Source organism: Heteronotia binoei, chromosome 21 (genome assembly GCF_032191835.1).
Source record: "Heteronotia binoei isolate CCM8104 ecotype False Entrance Well chromosome 21, APGP_CSIRO_Hbin_v1, whole genome shotgun sequence".
Lineage (NCBI taxonomy): Eukaryota > Metazoa > Chordata > Lepidosauria > Squamata > Gekkonidae > Heteronotia > Heteronotia binoei.
Window position 1 is genome coordinate 190,679,610 of NC_083243.1, and position 23,687 is coordinate 190,703,296.

Consider the following 23,687-nt stretch of genomic DNA (forward strand, 5'->3'; position numbering starts at 1 on the left):
ACCAATGTGGCATCTGTCAGCAGAGCATCCACCAATGTGGCATTTGTCAACAGAATGGAGGTCTGTTGAGCAGAAACATGGCCTCCATTTCCACATTCATTCAACATTACAAGATAAATATATTTGCCTCATTTGGAAGAAGAGTTTTTCAGCACATTATGACTTCGGCTGATGATGATATCCCACCCATTCACAGATGTCCTCTGATTCAGAGGAGAATGGCCTATTGGTCACTTACCATGAAGAGCCAGTTTGGTGTAGCGGTTAAGTGTGCAGGCTCTTATCTGGGAAGACCAGGTTTGATTCCCCCTTCTCCAGATGCACCTGCTGATGACCTTGAGTCAGTCACAAGTTCTCACAGAGCTGTTCCTCTCAAGAGCAATTTCCATTAGAGCTCTCTCAGCTCCACCTACCTCACAGGTAGTGAAGGGCAGGGTATAAATCTAAACTCTTCCTCTTCCTCCTTCTATTGCCCCTTCCAACATCATCACCTTATCTCTGCGCTGAATCTTCTACAGTCCCTTCTCTATTTCTATAGTGTTCTTCTGTACTCTGACATTTGTTTTAGTTAACAGTATCTGAAGTTATGTTTATATACATAGTGAGATAGGACTGCTTTAGGTTTTCCTGCTTTCGAAGCCCTGGAACTGAGGTTGGGTGATTCCCAAAGTGCCAACAGAAACAGGAAAAAAGTTGTTCCTGCCTCCCTGGAAGGACGATAGGAATAACCCAGGAAGATGTTCTCCTTTCTTCAGAGGAGAAGGACAGTTCACGATAAGTAGCCAATTGACTGGTTTTCACGACCTGCTTATCTTAGTGCACTTAGCTTAGGTTTTTGTATACTGCTCATTACATCCAGTGTTCCCTCTAAACTGAATTAGTGTGAGCTAGCTCACCGTTTTTAGCCTCCGGCTCACACATTTTTGTCTTAGCTCAGAAAAATGACCCCAGAGCAAACTAATGTATGCAGAAGCTCCCAACAATTTTTGCTCACAAAACTCCGGAGTTTAGAGAGAGTATTGATTACATCTGTATACTGAGAATTGTGTTAAATTGCTTTAAAATGTAAACTGTAAGATTCCACTCTCTGCCTTGCTCTAAGATAGTGCAGGCATAATTGTGCATGCATGCTTTTAATGATTTAATCTGATTTAGTGATTTAAGCTGACAGAGGATGTGTATGAGTACATATGGGCATATGGGATAGTAGTAATTTTTGTGGAACAGAGACTCTGGTGAAGTTATTTGAAAGGCTAAACCAGTCCTCTCAAAGAGTGTGGCATTACGTGTGGTGGTTGGATGCCACACCAAGAGCCAGTTTGGTGTAGTGGTTAAGTGTGCGGACTCTTACCTGGGAGAACCAGGTTTGATTCCCCACTCCTCCACTTGCACCTGCTGGAATGGCCTTGGGTCAGCAGAGCTCTGGCAGAGGTTGTCCTTGAAAGGGCAGCTGCTGTGAGAGCCCTCTCCAGCCCCACCCACCTCACAGGGTGTCTGTTGTGGGGGAGGAAGGTAAAGGAGATTGTGAGCCGCTCTGAGACTCTTCGGAGTGGAGGGCAGGATATAAATCCAATATCTTCTTCTTCTTCTTAAGACTAGGGAGAGTCAGGTTCAAATCGCCATTCTGCCAAGGAACGTAGTTTATGATGTTTAGGTCAGTCAAAGCTGTAACACGGTTGTCCTGAGGTTCTTGGAGAAAAATGGAAGAAATAAATAAGTAGCTCCAGATATTGAAAGTGCAAGCATCTTTACTGTATACCTATATTTATGTTCTAGATTTTCCTTGGGTCTCCCGGCAATGTCCCTGATCTTGTCTGCCTCTGTGGTCCGTGTGAGAGATGGCCTCCCTCTGTCTGCCTCGACTGACTATGAGCAAAGCGCTGGTGTGCAGGAATGTAGAAAGTACTTCAAAACTCTTGCAAAGACGCTTGCTCAGCTCCCAGACAGATGCACACTGAAAGCAGGAAAGTATAACATAAAGTATGTCTCCCTACGGGGTTAGCCTTCTCTCTGTAAACTTGTCCTGCACAGTTTCTTATGAAACCCGTTATGCAAAGTAAAGAAACATTAAATTCGTTTTCCAAAAGCAAATAATAATAATAATAACAATAAATTTTATTTATATCCCGCCCTTCCCGCCGAAGCAGGCTCAGGGCGGCTAACAGGACATGGTATATACCATGATATTATATAAAACAGTTATAAAATACAGTTAATAAATACATTTTAAAACAGTTACATAAGATTTAAAACTACAATAAATTAAGGTGCTATATTCAATAGGTATATTCCGATGGCTAGATGTCGCTTTCAGGGGTCCTTATAAGCTTGCAGAAAGAGGGTGGTTTTGCAAGCCCTGCGGAAAAATGAAGTATTGATCTGGTTTCAAAAATCATCAACTGTGCCAGAAGGTGAGACACCTGGAGGTGGTCCTGGATGCCTTGCTCTCTGTGGAGACCCAGGTCACTGCAGCTGCTTGCTCTGCCTTTTACCATCTTCAGCACATCTGGCAGCTGGTGTCCTATCTCTCCGCCCGAGACTTGGCTACTGTGACCCATGGAATGGTAACTTCCAGGCTTGACTGCTGTAACTCACTGTACACGGGCTTGCCCTTGCGGCTGATCTGGCAACTCCCAACTGGTGCAAAATGTGGAGGCGCACCTGCTGACTGCGTCGCCTATGCGGGCACACATTCGGCCCGTGCTGTGCCAACTGCACTGGCTGCTGAGAGAGTACTGGATCCGCTTCAAGGTGTTGGGACTGACCTTCAAAGCCCTGCACTGACCTTCGAAGCCAAACATATCTAAGGGACCGCTTCTCCCCGTATATGCCCCGTAGGGCCTTATATTCTGCTAATCAAGAATTGCTGTTCCCAGCCCAAAAGACGCCTGGTTAGCCTTGAGCAGGGGCAGGGCTTTTTCTGTCCTGGCCTGGTGAAACATCCTCCCAGTAGAGATCAGTGCCCAGTGGGACTTACTGCTGTTCTGCAGGGCTTGTAAAGCAGAGCTGTTCTGTCAGGCCTTTGGCTGAGGCAGTGGCCTCCCCCGCTGCAGCTGAAGCTACCATCGTTAAGGCCCAAATTTGCTTCAATTTGAACCAGTGGTGCCAGATGAAAACTACGTCGACATACATTTTAATTGTGTCGTTTTGATGTGGTTTTAATTCATTGATGTTTTAACCTAATTTTTGAAGATAAATTCAAATGATACATACATACATGCACAGTATGAAAACATTTCAATTGTTTCGACTTGCTTCAGTATTTCTGGAATAAGAGTGGAACCTTTGGAAGGGAAATCAGTTCATTAGTAATTACTTGCCAGGGCTGATAAAGCTGTCCATCGTGAAGCACAATGTAGTGTTTGCAGCCTAGTATTCTGGGAATGGAGATGCTTCCTGTTTGAAATATTTATGGAATGCCATGACGTCACAGCCATTAATATGGAGGAAGGAAAGGAAAGGCCCCCTGTGCAAGCACCAGTCGTTTCCGACGCTGTGGTGACGTTGCTTTCACAGCGTTTTCATGGCAGACTTTCTACGGGGTGGTTTGCCATTGCCTTCCCCAGTCTTTTACACTTCCCCCCCCCAGCAAGCTGGGTACTCATTTTACCGACCTCGGAAGGATGGAAGGCTGAGTCAACCTTGGGCCGGCTACCTGAATCCAGCTTCCGCCAGAATCGAACTCAGGTTGTGAGCAGAGAGTTCAGATCACAGTACTGCAGTACTGCTGCTTTACCACTCTGCGCCACGGGGCCACTCTAATATGGAGAAAACTGTGCTTTTAAAGCAGGATGGGGAAGAGGTGTGCTATTACCTAGTGTATGATCTTTTGCATCCCAGCAGTTGCCTAGGTTCAGCTTTTGAAGCTTTTGGCATCTACTGGGCATGATGCGGTTTGCTGCCTCTCACTTTTCCATGTCTTTTCCTGATGATTTTAAACGTTTCTTGTGAAACGAAAAGCTTTTAAGACCTCAGATCATCCTGTGGCAAGTTGTTGAATATCTTTATCGAAATTGCATTATGACTTTTTAATCTCATAATTTATCAGTCCTAAGCAGAATGACACCCTTCTAAACCCATTGAAGTTGATGGTCTTAGAAGGGTGTAACTGTGCTTAGAACTGTACTGTGTGTGGTGAAAAAGTTACACAATAGGGCCTGTACTGTTTTCTGTGTGCACTGAAGCTTTTGTAGTTAAAGTATTTGGTTGTACATAATGCTGGCGGTATGATTTATTTTTATTAATTAAATTCAAATTTAGGCAGCCTTCCCCCAGAAAGAAAAGACTCAGGGAAATGTACAACATAATATCATGTAAACGTCATTAAAACAAATTAAATCCAATTAAAAAGCAGTAATCAAAAGATGTGTTAAAATTTTTCATGATGGTGTCACTGGCCTCACATAGCGGCAGTTTTGGGAGTGTTAGAGGGATGGAACCATTGCTGCCCTCAATCAAATACCTGGTGGAACATCTCTGCCATATAGGCCTTGATGAAACTGTATCAGGTCCCTTAAGGCGTGGATGCTATTCGGCAGAGAGTTCCACCAGGTTGGAGCCAGGTCAGAGGACAGCTGGATATCCCTTAGTCCGGGGACCACCAGCAGATTTTGATCTACTGAGCACAGTACTCTCCTGGGGGGATACTAGGAGAGACGGTCCCAAAGATATGTTATGGGTCTTTGTCCAACAAGCTATGAAAAACATTATTTTTGCACTATAGTCTTGATAGCGCACATTCATATGACCTAACCTTATTTATGACAATGTTAATAGCCATAAGGCTACATCGCATGGTATATTGCTGCGTGTTTTTTTAAAGTTCAGATGTCTCTTACCTCCTGCCATTGCTCTTGTACCCAAAAAAATTATTTTAAAAAATGGTTCTATTTATTTATTTATTTATTTTAGCGTATTTCTATTCCGCCCATTCCCCGTAGGGCTCAGGGCGGAGCACAACGTATAAAAACAATAACATGCAATAAAAACATTTTAATGCAACTCAGCAGCATTTTAAGCCAACTCAGCAGCACTCAGAAAATTTCCAATCATCACAATATTGCCCAGCCTGGCCGTCTTACATCATGACAAGACGTTATCTCCTAAAAATGGCAGATATTATTCGATTTTATACCACAGAAGATAATACCAACAGGGGAGGCCAACTGGATCAAGAAACAGACGCCCGCAGCCTCAACTAAAAGCCTGGTGGAACAGCTCCGTTTTACAGGCCCTACGGAAGGCTCATAAGCCAGGTAGGGCCCGGATTTCAATAGGGAGCTGATTCCACCAGGTTGGAGCCAAGACTGAAAAAGCCCTGGCCCTAGTTGAGGCGAGGCGGGGATGGCCAAAAGATGTTGGGAGGCCGAACATAATGACTTCCCGAGCATATATGGGAGGAGACGGTCCCGCAGGTATGTTGGTCCCAGGCCGCATAAGGCTTTAAATGTTAAGACTAAAACCTTGAAACAGACCTAGTACTCAATAGGCAGCCAGTGCAGACTGTGGAGTGCTGTCTGAATGCTCACCTGTTAAGGTGCTGCAGTCAGGCGAGCTGCCGCATTTTGCACCAGCTGCAGTTTCTGGATCAGTCTCAAGGGCAAGCCAGCATAGAGCAAGTTATAGTAGTCTAGTCTGGAAGTGACTATTGCATGGATCGCTGTGGCCAGGTCCTGGGGGAATAGATATGGTGCTAGCTGCCTGATCTGCCGAAGATAACAAAAGGCAGACCTGGCAACCATCGTGATCTGGATGGATCACGATGGAAAGGGAGGCACCCAAGATCACTCCCAAGCTCCCCCCCCCGCCCCCGTCTTAGCTGGATTCAGCTTCAGCCGGCTCTGTTGTAACCACCCAGTCATGGCTCCCAATGCCTTGGACAGCTGGTCAGGTGTGACGACTGGCCGGCCACTCATCAACAGATAGAGCTGGGTGTCATCAGCATACTGGTGGCAACCCAGCCCAAAACCTCCGGCATATCTGGGCATGGGGGCGCATATAGATGTTAAATAATACCGGTGAGAGAATGGCTCCCTGCGGCACTGCACATATAAGTGGATGCTGCAGCGAAGCCTGCTCGCCAAGCACCATCCTTTGTCCCCGTCTCTGGAGAAAGGAGGAAAACCATTGTAAGGTCACCCCCTGGACTACGGCGACGTAGTGCTAGCATAAAAACAAACAAAAACAAACTTGCCCATTGTCTAGGAAATCTAGGGAAATAAACTGGAGTTATTTCTGGGCATACAGTTACAAAGGGGGAAAAAAATCAATATTCACAAAGTAAGCTTGGATTATTGCTGTAATTATCTACATTTCTGTTTTGACCTTTTTAAAATAAACCTTATTTGGTAATGCTGATAAATCTTTGACAATCTAAAAATGAAAAAAGAACCTTTAAGGGTCTCTTTAAAAATAATGGTGGTGTGTTGGCTTAATTATTTTTAAAGATGTATAGCATGTACCTAAAATTGTCTGAGAACTACAGTTTAAATTGCATAGAAACATTATGTACTAAAGTAGTGTTTTAATGGAGTGTTTAATAAATGACGAGTATAAGCACATGCCAGAGTTTAAATTAGAAATGGGGAAATTTTCCAGCCTTTGATGACTTTCCTTAATACTATCTCTGGATACTGATGAAGAAGAATCTTCGCTAGGGAAGAATTTCATTCTCCCGCTCAGAAAGATAGTTTTGAAGAGCTGGTCAGTAGCTCTTGTGAAATAAAGCATATGTCATATATGCATGGCCAATAAATAAAACATCCCCAGGGGTAGGAGATGGCCATCCTCTGTCCCTTTCCTCCCTCCTACTGGAGAGAGGGAAGATCCCTTCCCATTTTCTTGCCATAATTGACACAGGGGTGTTCAACAGAGAGACATTGTTTTCACAGGGGGGGTGGAAATCTACTTGTAGCAATGTTATAATTTTCTGATGAATATTAATATTTTCCTTACATCCTTAGCAGTTTTACTCTTTAATATGGCATACAGAGCCACTCTTGTGAAGCTGTGGGTGCATGGATTTAATTATGAAATGTTAACATTTATTATTATTATTATTATTGCAGTTTTATTAGTTCCTTGGGAGTGAGTTACATGATGTTGTGCACTGAAAACTACCCCGGTGTCCTCTCCTTCTGCTTCCTGGATGAGCTTCAGAAGGAGTTCATCACCACATACAACGTGATGAAAACAAACACAGCTGTTAGACCCTACTGTTTCATCGAGTTTGGTAAGATATTGAAACCCCCCCTCCCCAATAACTTATTGTGTTTAAATTTTTTGATGTGCTTTTGCAGATGGGCATGTTCAGTATGATTCAGCGCAGGTAAAGTAAAATATAGCCAGCTTCTCTAGACCTCTGAAACAAAGAAAAACATGTGACAAAGGTCTGGCAAAAGAAGTTTTCGTTTGCTTCTACATTTTGGAGGTATGGGCTTAGGTGATTTTCCCTGGGAAGGCAGTTTGATATTAGAATGAAGAAGCTGTGTAGCGAAGAATGACTCAAGCAGTCAGCCTTCAGGTAGTAGCAGGAGTCCCCTTGCTGGACTCTGGTCCAGCCTTTTATTGAGTTACACAAAGTAGTCACGAGACATTGTCTGAAGTGAAATAGCTGAGGAATGCGAAACTGTTTCAGTCAAGACATGAGACGTGCTCGAGAGCAGGGACCAGGTTATCATATTTATAGAGATTAACATTTCTCCCTGGGCATGAACAAAGTTCGCTGTACCTGGTTCCCTATTAACCACCTGAGAGATCAAGGAGCAAAGTAGAGCCACTACATTCCACCCTTTATTGTTTTTTAAGCTGATGGTCCATCTGCGCAAGAGCTTTATATACATATGGCAATTGTTGTCGTGAAATAGGATTTGTGGGAGCAGTACGGAAAATAGCAAGACATTGTTGCAATAAGAAGGGTACACATTGGATTAAACAGCAACATAAAGTCAATAGGACAAGAACTAATATTCCATACATGCAAAGAGTTCGGAGCCAGGCTCCTGAGGGAAGCCAGGACCATAAGCTGCTCCACCAGGAAGGAAGGACGTCTTGCTTGATTTGCTGTGTCAGTTGTTTGAGGGCTTGTATTTCATTTTCGATAACATGACTATTGTCAGACAAATTAAAGCAGCACATCTGCTGTACAACTTCACAGCCTTGATGATGTAATAACAAATAATCGATTGCAGCTCGATTGTCTAAAATAGCATGATGAAGCTGTCGCTGTTCTACATTGAGAGCCGTCAAAGCAGTGGAGGTATGGTTCAATGCTTTAGCAACTACACAAACAAGTGCATTTATGTTACGAGAATTGCGGGTGGCAAGGCCGGGGACACCTACAAGTGAGGCAGTGAGGGCCACATATTCAGCCTGAGATAATAATGCCATATCAGAAGAATCACAGGTAGAGTCTAAGGGGACAGTTTCCCTGCGAATGCATGAGGCAGAAGGTTCCATAAGCCAGGATTTTTGAGGCAACACCACAGCAAGGCGACTTAAACAACATACAGAAAGAAATATATTAGCAGGAATATAACTAAAAGTCCAACAGCTGCAAGAGAAAAACCACCCAGGGGGTTAGGGAATATGGCCGTAATTACTGGTTACATTAATTGTTGCATTACATTTCCACAAGGGGGGAACTGTTTTCAGGCAACCGTGCAAAGGCTTATGGTGGGAGCAATTTACCATCTGTGCACAAGTAAGATTTTCATGGTTAGCTACATATGGGGTATATAGAGTTAAGGCATCTGCTGGAAGCTTATATGTGGGAATGCCCCAGTTGGGTAAAGTTATGTTTTGCTTCTGAGAAAGCAAAACCTGAAAAAGGGATTCCCGAAGGAATGAAAGCGGTGCACCGAAGTCTGTTCCAGATGGAGTGAGTAGGGTGTGGTCCCTGCTCGGGCGCCACATGGAGCAAAGAACGACTCAATCAGTCAGCCTTCAGGTAGTAGCAGGAGCCCCCTTGCTGGACTCTGGTCCAGCCTTTTATTGAGTTACACAAAATAGTCACGAGACATTGTCTGAAGTGAAATAGCTGAGGAATGCGAAACTGTTTCAGTCAAGACATGAGATGTGCTCGAGAGCAGAGACCAGGTTATCATATTTACAGAGATTAACATTTCTCCCTGGGCATGAACAAAGTTCGCTGTACCTGGTTCCCTATTAACCTCTCAGGTGTGCCTGAGAGATCAAGGAGCAAGGTAGAACCACTACAAAGCTGGCCCCCCCATCCAGGTTTTGTAGTGGACTGTTCACTAGTGCCTCTTGATTTCAGTATGTAGAAATGTTTGTGGAGCAAAAGTAATTTTTTTCTTTGCTTTGCAGTTGTTTTTTTTCTCTTCAAGTTTGTTATTTATTGTCCCCTATATGAGACTATACGCCTTAGGTTTCTAGATCCAATTCTGTTCAATATGACAGGCTGCTCAGACGTTGTAAAGGTTTGCCATCTTCTGAATGATTTGTCATCTGAAATAGCTGAAAGGGTTGCTTTATTCTTGAGTCTAGTAATCAAGGATCCATTGTGCAATGTATAGCTGCATATGACTGTTTTTGTTATTTCTGTAGCTGTTTGTTTGTTTATAATTGGATCTATGCTAATAAAGGCTTTTGAGTTTGAGTTTGTTACTTCTTGCCATGGAAACTATTAGCGCTCATTTAGTGAGTTTGCATATGAAAGGAAATTATCTTTTTTTAAGATTGATTTTTGCTATTGGGGAGTGAATAAGGAAGGCGGGTCGAGAAAAACACTGATTGGTGCTCCCGCCATGATCTTCTTCCATGCCGTTTTTAAAGTAGAAAACAAGGTCTGACTTTTAAATCTAAAACTTCCTTTTCCATACCAGTGTGTAAGTTTTGTCCTTTCAGAGCACGTCTGCAAAAAGTACATTTCTTGCTAGTTCTCTCATGGCTAAGCTAGTAGTGTGTATGGGGGCCAACTTTAAATATATCATACTGCAATGGAGGAGAAGTACAGCAAACTTGTGACAGAGCGGGAATTTAATATTAGTATAAATAGGATGAAAACAGTACCACGCTTCTGGCTTTAAGATCTGTTTCCAATGGGTTTGGAGACATCCCTGCTGCTCACTGTGGCTGTCTTGGGTGGGGCATATTTTGGTTATCTTGACCCAGGGCACTCCAAAGGATATTGCAAGCAGCCTTTTTTGTTTTGTAGAACAGGAAACCAAAGATAACTTTGGCTTAACTTTGGGAGGGACGGTGGCTGGGGGAGGGACGGTGGCTCAGTGGGTAGAGCATCTGCTTGGGAAGCAGAAGGTCCCAGGTTCAATCCCCAGCATCTCCAAAAAAGGGTCCAGGCAAATAGGTGTGAAAAACCTCAGCTTGAGACCCTGGAGAGCAGCGGAGGGATGGTGGCTCAGTGGTAGAGCATCTGCTTGGGAAACAGAAGGTCCCAGGTTCAATCCCCGGCATCTCCAAAAAAGGGTCCAGGCAAATAGGTGTGAAAAACCTCAGCTTGAGACCCTGGAGAGCCACTGCCAGTCTGAGTAGACAAGACTGACTTTGATGGACCGAGGGTCTGATTCAGTATAAGGCAGCTTCATATGTCCATTCTCCAGTGGACTGAAGGGGTTTTTTTTATACATTCTTTTTTTTTGCCATCAAGTCAAGCTGACTTACGGCGACCCTGGTGGGGCTTACCATTGCCAGCCTCTGTTTCATGACCCTGGCGTTTCTTGGGAGTTACTCATCCATATACTAGCCAGGGCTGACCCTTTTTAGCTTCCAAGATCTGATGAGATTGGGCTATACAGTGTGGATAAAGATTTTTGACACCGTGTGCAGAAGATGGCACAAGGAGAAGGCAAAATACATTTGGAGTCATCTTGCTGCACAGGGAGTGTTCCGCCATCCGGAAGTGTGTCCTACTATTGCAGGTCTCCCTGGGCTGATAGAATTCTTGTCGCATTCGTGCGACAGAAACGTTGGTTCCAACCATCTTATTTTGAAATGCAGTGTTTTATTTGCAGAAGGAATCAATACTCATCAGTATATCTAACAAGTAGAGGCCCATGATAATCGCGTAGGAATCCATTACAACTCTTAGCTTTATTTCCTCGATCACTGCTGCCGGGCCTGGCTTCTCCCCTCCCGACACCAGCAAGCCTTGCATAGGTCCCAGCTGCTGAGCTCACTGAGGTTTCTTTTGGCAAACTCTCAGCCCCTGGGCTCGCCGTGGCTGCACTCTCCCAGTCAATGGTGGTGAGTGTCAGACAATGGAACTTACCTGTTCAATGTGCCTTAAACTGTTCATGTCCCCTTGCCCTAACTAACTCCATTTTGAATATCTCTACTAACCCTGTGAATAAAAGCTTGCATTTCAAACACTGTTGTAACTGTTACTAACTCCCATGGGAATTCCTTGCTGTCAGAACTTGTATCTTTGCTGCTGGTCCCCTATAATGTGACCAATGCTGTATGGTAGTTTTACTGTGTCTTAGAGTTATATTGTAACTGAACCAAACTGACTCCATGTTGTAACCTCTGTCTAACCCAGAGTGCCTGAATAGTAATTAACCTTGCCCCACTGGTATCCAAAATATTTGGGGCTGTAGAATGAATTATGTCTTGTCTCTGCACATTCTCACACTGGGACCCTTTGAAGCCGGACAGCATGGCCTTCGAAGTAGGGAGGCATCCTCTCTGCTGATAGTGATGGTGAGAAGACAGCCGCGCCCTACAATGTGAATTGTGGCTTTGTGAGATGTTTGCTTTACGTGTATAAAATCAAGCTGATGCTGGCTCTCGCCATTACTGTTATCTTGCCTTTTCCAGTACCTAGTTCTCTTCAATAAAATCCTAGCTTTGCAACTGAGTATGGGATCCGTTTGAAGTTCATTGAGTTCTGACATTATAACAGTAATCCCATTGTTCGTGGCTTATCTGTACTGGAGGCTTGGCCCGATGGCGGCAAAAGTACCAGACGACGGAGAGCCCACCACCCCATCGGAGGACCCGCCACTCGACCCAAACGTGACGGGGGTCCGACGCAAAATTAAGGTTCCAGCGCCCTTCTCGGTCGACGCCGCTTTCCCGGCCCCGCGAACCTGGAGCCCACGGAAGTCCACGGCAGCAATCGACGCCGCGGAGCAGCGGTACCGAAGCATGTTGGGCGAAGGAGGGGCAGGAGACGACGGCGAGGGCCAGGCGGAGGGTACGGAGCCCCGAGGGGGGGAGGACCCGATCCGGACCCTCCGCAACGAATTATTCGACTGGGTGCGGGAGATCCACGGCGATGTGCACCGCTCCCGCGTGACGATGGCCGAGGAGATGCAGCAGAACCTGGGCGCTATCCACGACCAGCTCCGCACTTTGCAAACCGCGGTCCTGGGGATACCGTATGGAGTGCTGCCACTGGGGCAACCGCCCGTCGCCCCGCCGGCCCCCGCCCCGCAAGCCCCGGCTGCCCCGGCGCCGCCGGCCCCAGTGGGCCCAGCAGCCCCGGCACCTCCGGCTCCGCCGGCTCCAGCCGCCCCGGCACCACCGGCGCCACCTGCACCAGGGGCCCCGGCCGCCCCGGCGCCGCCTGCACCGCCCGTCCCGATCCCGCCGGCCCTACCGGGCCCCGCACCGCCGCCTGGGGTGCCGCAAGCGCCTGGTGGGGCCGAGGGCCGGGGAAGGGAGTTGAAGATTACGTTCGATGGGAACCCGGAGGACGTGGAGTACTTTACTATTCAGTGCGACACGTTCTTCACCCACTGGGGTGCCGACTACCCTACCGAGGCCAGCCGAGTGTACCACATCGCGTCTCGACTGAGAGGGGCGGCCCGCAAGTGGTACGTGGGGCTTTTCATGGGAAGAAAGCCCGAGTTAGCTACCGTGGCAGGGTTCCTGCACGCGATGCTCCGCCAGTATGGAGATCCTTTACGGGAAGAGAAGGCGGTCGCTGCCCTCCAACGCATCGAACAGGGCAACCGCTCCACCCGCGAGTACGCCACCGAATTCCTGGGGTACTGCGCGGCAGCAAGGGGATGGAACGAGGTCATGAAATACACCGCGTTCATCAACGGGCTGAATCCCAGCATCCTCGACCGCTGTTACAGCCAGGGGAGGCCCGATACGCTGGTCGGCTGGATCCAACTGGCCGGGGAGGTGGAAACCAACCTCCAACACGTGGGGATGAGGAGACAGCAACTAGCGAGGAAGGGAGCCAAACACACCCCAACTAAATCGGAAGGGAAGAAGGCCCCGACGACCTCCACCCCGTCTCCCGCCCGCAAATGCTTCCAATGCGGGGACCCAAATCATCTTGCTGCTAACTGCCCGGGGAAAGCGGGATCCACACCACCCACGGCGCGGCCAACCACCCCGGGCCCGAAAAAGAAGAAGAGCAGCCGATCGAAGGAGCCCAGTCGGGGCTCCGTCGCCACTTCCTTGGCGACTGACGAGGATTTTACCACCAGCCTGGCGGCAGTCGAGGAATCGACCGAGGAGTCGGACGACACCGAGTCGGCGGGAAACGACAGCGACCTGCTTTAATGGGTGCCGCAAAGCAGGTCCAGCAACAGCCGGCACTCCTCACGGTGAGAGCAACTGGGGGTTTACTTTTTATGGCCGTTACCCTCCTAAACCCGAACCTAAAGAGATTCATGCACGCCCGAGCACTAATCGACTCAGGGTGTAACAGGGACTTGATCACCCCCCGCCTAGTTGAGGCGCTGGGATTAGCCACTTCGCCCCTGCCACAACCGATGCAGTTCCAGCAAATGGACGGGGGGCCCATGAGGGGGGAACCATGTGTTTTAGAAACTCAGGCGGTCCCGGTAGGGACCGAGGAGCATTGGGGAATTGAGACTTTCGTAATTGCCCCCTCCTGCTCTTTCGACGTGGTAGTTGGCTCAGCCTGGCTCGCCCGCCACCAACCCGACATAAGGTGGGAGGAACAGATCGTCCGGTTCCCAGATTGGAGGTGCGAGCATCACCACTGGCGCCCCGAATGGGGGCCGCACGCTCCCCCCCAAAACATGCGGGCGTGCCTCACACTTGAGGAAGTCGCCTCCATCCCCAAGGAGTACCGAGACTTAAAACTGGCATTTAGCGAGAAGGAAGCGGATGAGCTACCCCCCCACCGCCCTACAGACTGCGCCATTGAGTTAATCCCCGGGCAGCAGCTTCCCAAAGCGAAACTGTATTCCATGGGTTGGGCGGAGAAGGCGGAACTCCGAAAGTTTTTGGACAAAAATCTAAAGCGTGGTTTTATTCGACCGGCCACAGCCCCCCATGCCGCCCCCGTTCTATTCCGAAAGAAAAAGGACGGGTCGCTTAGACTTTGCACAGATTTTCGTGCGATAAACGGGATTTCCATGTCCAACGCCTACCCGATCCCGTTGATAAAGGACTTGTTAAACACTGTGGCAAAGGGGAAAATATTTACCAAACTCGACCTCCGGGACGCGTACTTTCGCGTTCGCATCAAAGAGGGGGACGAATGGAAAACCGCCTTCAACACCCCACTGGGACAATTTGAATACCTTGTCATGCCGTTTGGGCTACAGGGAGCCCCGGGCGTTTTTATGAACTTTATCAATGAAGTGCTGCGGGACTTCCTGTTCAAGGGGGTGGTGGTGTACCTTGATGACATCATTATCTATTCACAAGATCTAAAGTCTCATGTGCCTTTGGTCAGAAAAGTGTTAAGCACCCTTTGTAAACACAAACTGTATGCCAAACTGTCGAAATGTGAATTCCACAAGACTGAACTTGATTATTTGGGCTTCCGGGTGTCGGGGGAGGGATTGTCCATGGACCCCGCAAAGGTCCAAGCGGTGTTAGACTGGGAACCCCCTCGAACCCGCAAGCAATTACAAAGTTTTATCGGGTTCGCTAACTTTTACCGCGACTTCATAAAGGGGTTCGCCACGGTTATGCTCCCCCTCACAGAACTCCTCAAAACCAAGGGAAAAGGTGACGAGGCTAAAAAACCCGGCGCACGCCTAACGTGGACGCCGGAGTGCCAAAAAGCTTTCACTGAGCTAAAACGCCTCTTCACCTCCGAACCCGTGCTGGCACACCCTGACGAACTGAAACCCTTCGTGGTCCAATGCGACGCCTCCGACGCCGCTGTAGGAGCCATATTAATGCAGAGGGGGGAAGATGGGGCGCTCCGACCATGTGCCTATATTTCCAGGAAATTTTCAAATGAACAGAGGAATTGGTCAGTCTGGGACAAGGAAGCGTTTGCAGTCATGTTTGCCCTAAAGACCTGGCGCTCCTGGCTTGAAGGAGCAAGAGTCCCCTTCGAAATTTGGACCGATCACAAAAACCTGGAAGCCCTCACTGGGCGTCGCAAAATGACTGCAAAACAAATCCGATGGGCAGGCTTCTTCGCTAAGTTTGATTTTGTGCTGAAACACATCCCAGGCTCAAAGAACTTTTTGGCGGACGCCCTTTCCCGCCTGCCACAACACGACAGTATTAGAGAGGAGGTGGTAGACTCACTAATTTCCCCCTCAGCCATCGCGGGGGGAGTCACCACCCGCTCTGGCAAACAGACAGACCCTCCGGACTTAGAATTGCTTGCTCGATTCCTCTCGGAGTACAAACAAGAAGCTGACCGCCCCCCCAACTTGGTCAAAGCCGAGAACGGGCTCTATTTACATAATGAAAAAATCTATGTGCCCGATCCCCTCAGAAAAGAGGTTTTGGACCGCTGCCACTCAAGCCGCTTGGCCGGCCACTTTGGCTATGTTAAAACGCTCAACCTGCTCACCCGCCAGTTTTGGTGGCCAAAAATGAAAAAAGATGTTTCGGAATTTGTACTATCATGTCCCACGTGCCTCATGGCAAAACGGAGGGGGGGCAAGCCTCCGGGCCACCTAGTCCCCCTCCCTACAGCAACCCGACCTTGGTCGGTAGTCTCCATGGACTTTATTGTAGAGCTCCCGCCTTCACAGGGCAAGACAGTCATCTTGGTAGTAGTGGATACCTTTTCAAAGCAGGCTCACTTCATTCCTTGCAAACAATTACCCACCGCCAAGAAACTTGCCCAGCTCTTTTTCACTCACATCGTACGCCTACACTCATTCCCAGACAAGGTCATTAGTGACCGCGGAACACAGTTCGTTGCCAACTTCTGGCGGGAGTTCTGCAAACTGGCCGGTATTGAGCAAGGACTGAGTTCTGCCTACCACCCCCAGTCGGACGGACAGACGGAGAGGGTTAATGGCCTTCTAGAGCAATACCTCCGCTGCTTCATTAATTTCCAACAGTCCAACTGGGTAGACCTCCTCCCCTTTGCAGAATACGGCTACAACAATAGCCTCCATAGCTCAACCAAAACCTCCCCCTTCCAAATCATCAATGGTTACGAGGGCAAGCCGTTCCCCACGCTCGCCCTCCCAGCTAGCCCATCCCAACCGACATCTTGCCAACAATGGTGGGAGGGACTTCGTGAAGGCTGGAAGGGAATTCAAGAAAACCTGGAGGAAGCGAAAAAAGCATACAAAAAACAATTTGACAAAAAACACTCTCCGGAGTGGGACCTAAAGGTGGGGGATACAGTGTTCCTGTCAACAAAAAACCTCCCCCTTCCTCAGTCCTGTCGCAAACTGGCACTGAAGTTCCTCGGACCTTTCAAAATCAAAAGGGTAATAAATAAAGTAACGGTAGAGCTCGAACTACCCAAATCTCTAAGTAAGATCCATCCTGTTTTTCATTGCAGCTTGCTTCGGAAAGACCCTGGTGCTACGTCCTTCCATCCCAGGGCCCCACCGCCCCCTCCGACGACAGTGAGGGGTCAGAGTCACCATGAGGTCCAGGAGATCCTGGACTCCAGAGTCAAACGGGGGAAACTGTATTATTTGATCAGGTGGAAACACTTCCCCCCGAGCTGTGACGAGTGGGTCGAATCTCAGAACGTAGTAGCTCCGCAACTGCTAAAAAAGTTTCACCTACTGTACCCACACAAGCCCAAGGCCGATCCCGCGGGAGGGGGCGCTTAGGGGGGGCAGTATGTCAGAACTTGTATCTTTGCTGCTGGTCCCCTATAATGTGACCAATGCTGTATGGTAGTTTTACTGTGTCTTAGAGTTATATTGTAACTGAACCAAACTGACTCCATGTTGTAACCTCTGTCTAACCCAGAGTGCCTGAATAGTAATTAACCTTGCCCCACTGGTATCCAAAATATTTGGGGCTGTAGAATGAATTATGTCTTGTCTCTGCACATTCTCACACTGGGACCCTTTGAAGCCGGACAGCATGGCCTTCGAAGTAGGGAGGCATCCTCTCTGCTGATAGTGATGGTGAGAAGACAGCTGCGCCCTACAATGTGAATTGTGGCTTTGTGAGATGTTTGCTTTACGTGTATAAAATCAAGCTGATGCTGGCTCTCGCCATTACTGTTATCTTGCCTTTTCCAGTACCTAGTTCTCTTCAATAAAATCCTAGCTTTGCAACTGAGTATGGGATCCGTTTGAAGTTCATTGAGTTCTGACACTTGCATAGCACTAACAAACGTAACAGGGCTTTGAAGATAGTGAGCCTCAAGGTAACCAGCAGGGTTCCTTCCTTGAGAAAGAGATAAGGAGGCCTGGGAACCGGCTGTTGCCTCCCGAAAGTGTGAGAATGGTTTTATTGTTTAGCTTTTGATGTTAGAGGTTAAAATGGCATGTTCTGCTTTGAATTGTATCAATCTCAACTCGTCCCTGTCCTAGACAGCTAGTTCTCAAATAAATGGATTAATCTGTTACAAATGATGGTCTGTTTTACTTTGAAGTTGCAAGTCTGACAGTGAGCCCTGCACAGCTCCTGGTTGCTGAGGCCGCTAAGGCTCCCCCCTCCCCCACTGTCAGTGGCAGTTAGCCCCATGTGGCTCTCAGCCATGAGCCTGCCAAGCCCCCCCCCCCCGTTGATGACAGCAAGCTCTTTGCAGCTTCTAGCTGACAAGCCCACTGAGCCCCACCCCCCCAAGCAATGATGCTGGCAAGCTCTGCTTGGCACCAGCTGCCGAGCCCACCAAATTCTTTTCCTCATCAGGTCAATTATGATAATGTTCCAACAGACAAGTGTTTTTTGCAGGGGTGGATTTAAACCTTCCTATGCATTTTTAAAACCCTTTCAGATTTTTTTTTCGCAAACCTGGAGAGTCCTTCAGGTTTGCAGATCTCTCTGTTGACGGTGTCACCGCCATCTGTGGACTTAGATATCCTCAGATGAGGGCCACACATTGCGATTAGGTGTAGAGGTGGTAAACTAACTGTCCCAGAAGTGAATGATGAAAAATACAGAACTGGGCCTGTCACAGATGAAATAGTCTCTGTTTTGGAACTATCCAAGTATGCAGACAAATAGAAATTAACCGAAAGTTTCTCAAAAATGATCTGAGCTGCTCCAGGTGAGATGGAATGTTTGGAGCAGCTGCATGTCAGTTAAAGGGGACAGCATGCTGTAGCCCTTGAGAAAATCCTAAAGAGGGAGATTTTAGAGGGTGGGTGGATTTCCAAAGATTCCCCTGCCTTGATTTTTCATAGACTTTGAGCTTGTTATGACTGTTGTTAGTTCCGCTATTTCATCTTTGAGAGAGTAGTTTAGACAACAAAAGCCTTGTGGGAAAAAAACAGTCTTCTTTTTTGTAAGAATGTTTTCTGAATTTAAACTTAAATCAAATGCAATGCATCAATTATGTTAGCCATACCTTCAGGCTTGCCAGTGCATGAAACGTTAGTTTATTCATAGACTTCTAGTGCTTAATTTTGGATGCTGCAACATTAATTAGTCCATGATGTATTAGAGATAAAGCAGCAACTCTATTAACACGTTCTGAGATGAATGTAAGAATTTTAAATAATGAATTTAAATGTGTGTATCTGAGACTTATATTGCCTATAAAGCCATGGGGTCTAAAATGATTTTATTAACAGGCAACTGTGGGGTTGTTTTTTTTTTTTTTAATTTTTCACAGATAATTTTATTCAGAGGACCAAGCAGAGATATAATAATCCACGGTCTTTGTCTACAAAGATAAACCTTGCTGACATGCAAACAGAAATCAGGCTGAGACCACCATATCAAATTGCCTTGTCTGAACTGGGTTCACCGAATGGATTACCACATGTATCCCTTGAGGAATACAAGAATACTGGGAAAATATCTGCGGGTGAGTTGGTTGTAAGAAGTATAAGATCTCCTAGGAAAGTTTAGAAATTGAGCCTCTCGCTTACATTTGTACAAATCGTAGATTTTACAAGACCTCAGGCTGCTTCTTTAATTTCTCTTCCTATAATGATAGATCACTGTTGATACAATCTACCTTTTCTGCACTGGCTTCTCCCCCACTCTCACAGCTGTTCCGCTTTGTGGCATATTTGTTGTTCTGCATTGCCTCCCGCTCGCCTCGCCTTTCCATCAGGTTTATTTTTAATTCTGTATCGATCAACTCTCAGTTGGGTTTCATTGCACTGTTTCACCAGCTTTTCTGAATGCGCTTTTACTCCAAATTTTTCTATTGTCCTGCTCCTATGCGAGAGTAATTTGCATGCAGAAATAGTCACATGTTCTCAGATTTCCTCTCCCATGCCTTTTCCAGGGTGGGTTTTGTGGAGTGGGGGCTTTGCAGAGATGGGTTGTCCATGCCAGCAGGTCTAGTCCCTGTTGCTGGGAGCTGCTGTCTTTCCTCAACCCCCTATATGGTTCAGTGTGGAGCTGGAGACAGAAGGAAGGTGGGAACAAAGCATCTACTTTTTATTGGACTCCTTCCTGCACTTTGAAAAACTGTGCTCTCTGGAAGTGTTTGTGCTGGAAAGATTTCGTCACAGCCTCTTGAGTTCATGTCCCTCTATGGGTTGCCCGTGCCTGGAGTAGCCCAGCCGTGGTGAGCTGAAGGGGGTGGAAGAGCAAGGAGGAGAGAAAGAGGAGGCTGTGGTGTGCTCCATCACTTGTGTGTTGGCTTGACCAAGTTGATGGCCATTTCCCTGTGTCAGTTTCAGTCATGGAACTGAAGAAGAAGAAGAAGAAGATATTGGATTTATATCCCACCCTCCACTCCGAAGAGTCTCAGAGCGGCTCACAATCTCCTATATCTTCTCCCCCCACAACAGACACCCTGTGAGGTAGATGAAGATATGGGATTTATATCCTGCCCTCCACTCCGAAGAGTCTCAGAGCGGCTCACAATCTCCTTTACCTCCCCCCCCCCACAACAGACACCCTGTGAGGTGGGTGGGGCTGGAGAGGGCTCTCACAGCAGCTGCCCTTCTAAGGACATCCTCTGCCAGAGCTATGGCTGACCCAAGGCCATTCCAGCAGGTGCCAGTGGAGGAGTGGGGAATCAAACCCGGTTCTCCCAGATAAGAGTCCGCACACTTCACCACTACACCAAACTGGCTCTCCAGGAGGATTTCAATTGAAGGCACCTAAAAGTGCTAACTGGAGTGCAGCTGCAGTAGGGCAGTTGGACACACCCTCAGGCAATGAGTTGTTTCCGCCCCAATTAAAAGGAGAGAGAAAACCTCTGAACAATAGAAAAAAGAGATGTGCAAAACACACCCGCAGTTATCTGGCATGTGAAATAAACATGCATCAAAGTCAATGAAATATATATTTTGTGCTCTGAAAAGGGTTGGCAAGTTGGGCATAAATATTATAAGTTTAATGGAAGTCCAAAAATGTCAAACCAACACATGGAAGTTGCAAGTATTGAGCGGTGAAAATCGCGACACAAATTATATAGACAGACTGCTGGCTGGAGAATCCATTTTGGGATAAATCTGCTTCAACTGTTGTCAGCCCAATGCTATAGAAATTTCCTATATGAAGCAGAGGAATTGTCAACAGCACTATACACATTTGTATAAATGATACTGAAAATACAACATAATGACAAACCTGGATCCAAAGAATCATGTTCTAGTAACAAATCTCAGCATTTGAAGTCTAGGAAATAAAGAGGTTGAGGTAAAGAGCACCTGTAGAAGCCTGATTTGTAAAGGTGCAAGAATACTTCTAAAGGGAGAGTATTTAATTATACAGTGTCTTAAGGAGGTAGAACAATGTGTACTGACTGCGAGAATCCCAGCTAAAAAAGGTCAAGACCAATTGACTAAGGAAAAATCTATGACTATTATATATAAGATGACAATCAAACCAATCATTCAGACCCAATGGAAATAATGTTTCTAGAGGAAAAATCCTATAAGCCTTCCTTTGGAGTAGTAATCTCTCTGTATTTTGTACCTGGTAAGAACTGAGTGATATTCTTTCTTTGTCAGTAGGTAAGTGTAGATAAGTGTACAAGAACAAATAACATATATAACATTAATTGATAGACAATTGGAAAAATGATTTAAAGAGAAAGTTCTCTTTTTAAGAGGATGAGTAAAGACTTTTGTTTTAATAGTCTGAGTGCAACTAATGCATCCATGGCATTTAAAGTGGCCTTTCAAAGTAGGTTTGGTATTAGATTTAAAAGGTCAGCCTTCACCAGAGTGTATTTAATAGACTGAGATTTGGTAAATTCAGTAACAGATTTGGAGTTATATATCAGAATAGAAGAAAGAAGATGCCAGTGTTTCAAAATGATATTTTTAATTTAAAAGAAAGAGAAGACTCTAATGGGAAAAATGAAGAACTATCATTATTGGCAGAAGAATGAGATGATAACAGATCCTTCCTAATTTCAGAACTGGCCCAATTTCTAGCCAAAGCAGTAATCCTGTCAGGATACCTTCGTTGTTGGAACTTTACGGCTAAGTTTATATGATGGTATTCAAGTTCTGAAGTAGTATTACATTTAATATGAAAAAAGAACTACCGGTATATGAAAGATTCCTGATGAGCCATGGTGGATGTTGACTAGTATAAAGCAAAGCAGAATTTTTATCTGTTGGTTTTGCATAAGGTGTAAATGCTAACTTATTTCCACAGACATACAAACATGTATCCAAAAAACCCTAATCTGATGAGAATTTATATTATAAAAAAATTTAATTAGATGTACTTGATTTAATTTCTCAAAAAAAAATTAAGTTCATCTCTGCCTCTAAAGATCAAAAAAATATCATCTATAAATCTAAAGTAAACTTTTAAATTATGTGCTAAGACGGCAAGGGATCAAAAAATATAGTGCACTTCAAAGTCAGCCATAAATAAGTTGGCAATAGTTGAAGCCACAGCAGTATCTCCATACCCACTTCATGGATCTGTAAATAAAATTGATCTTGAAACGGAAAATAATTTTTCTCTTAACACAATGTCTAACAACTGCATAAGAAAAGACGTAAGGGAAAAATGCTTAGTTTTCCTTTATAAAAAAGAATGTAGAACATTACAGGCCTCCTCTTGTGGTATATTAGTATATAATGGTGTGTTTCTCCACCACAATTAAGCAAAAACTGGAGGTTTTGGTTGGTAGATGCAGAATAAATAAACCAGAGGAAAAAAGGGTAGTTCAGGATGCAGGCACATAAATCTGAAGTCAGCTTTAAAGGGACAACTGCTCTGATTCTCTGGAGTAAGCACAGTGAGCTGTGTGTGCAGAAAAGGGCCAGGGGATGTTAAGTTTAGACAGAGGAAACAATTCCACATTCAGCCATGAAATTCACAGGGTCACCTCAAATGGAAATGCTTCTAAGTGTAGTCCGCGTCATCATGTTGGATTTTGACAGGAAATTCTTCTACATCTAAAAGCTGCGTTTTTAACACACACACATCGCTAATTCCTAATTATATGGAAAGTTGTGCACAGATCAATTCCAGCAAAACATAAGGGACACACTTTATGGAATTTGCCAACAGTGATGCTTAGACAGTCCCGTTCCCTTCTGCGGAAGTTGCCTTTCTCACTCCTTGAGCTTTCTCTGACATCATGCACTGCTTCCGGGGCCCCGTTTTCCGCTGCAGCTCTTCAGTACAAACAACACAGGATGACACCCCTCTCTATATTAATGTTCCAGCTCATTAACTTCATTGTTGGCACCTTTACACTTGACTGATTTAAACGGAATGATTTAAATACGGTTCAGTAACCTTATTGTCGCACCCTCCCTGTTGCCTAGACTACTGTGGGTTTTGCTTTTGTTTTTTTTCCATATTTGGTTTCCAATGCTTGTTGTGGAATAGCAAAGTAACGGCTTGTATACACATCCAGTATGAATTGGCTGTCATTTGTGTGTACCGCTGCCTCTTCAATAGCACAGAGGAATGCCTGCAGAAACGCTTATTTCCAGCCTGCCTTTTTATTGTCATTATGATCAGTAAGAGAAATGTACATTCGGTCTGTAAAGGAGATGCTTCAGGAGCCTTTGCACCACTGGTAACCCACCGCTGTTTCTTCATAACTAAGCAAACATCCTAAGGCTGTGATTTTATTCATGTTAGCTTGGGAGGAAGCATGTAGGATATCTGCATAAGCATGTCTAGTATCAACAGAGTTGTTGATTTAAGAAGAAGAAGAAGAATTGCAGATTTATACCCCGCCCTTCTCTCTGAATCAGAGACTCAGAGTGGCTTACAGTCTCCTATATCTTCTCCCCCCCACAACAGACACCCTGTGAGGTGGGTGGGGCTGAGAGGACTCTCACAGCAGCTGCCCTTTCAAGGACGACCCTTGCAGAGCTATGGCTGACCCAGCAGGTGCAAGTGGAGGAGTGGGGAATCAAACCTGGTTCTCCCAGATAAGAGTCCACGCACTTAACCACTACACCAAACTGGCTCTCTTAAGGTGCTGGAAC

At 46.1% G+C, this 23,687-nt stretch overlaps 1 protein-coding gene across 2 annotated transcripts in view; it reads left to right on the forward strand.

The window, feature by feature from the left end:
- SEC22A (SEC22 homolog A, vesicle trafficking protein) overlaps positions 1-23,687 on the forward strand; it is a 50,180-nt gene that overhangs the window by 16,545 nt on the left and 9,948 nt on the right. For both annotated transcript variants that reach the window (XM_060262234.1, XM_060262233.1), the window contains 3 exons: positions 1,777-1,980; positions 7,068-7,231; positions 18,923-19,117. In XM_060262234.1, the coding sequence (XP_060118217.1) occupies positions 1,799-1,980; positions 7,068-7,231; positions 18,923-19,117 (541 nt within the window). In that variant the 5' untranslated portion in view covers positions 1,777-1,798. The remainder of the gene's footprint in view (positions 1-1,776; positions 1,981-7,067; positions 7,232-18,922; positions 19,118-23,687) is intronic.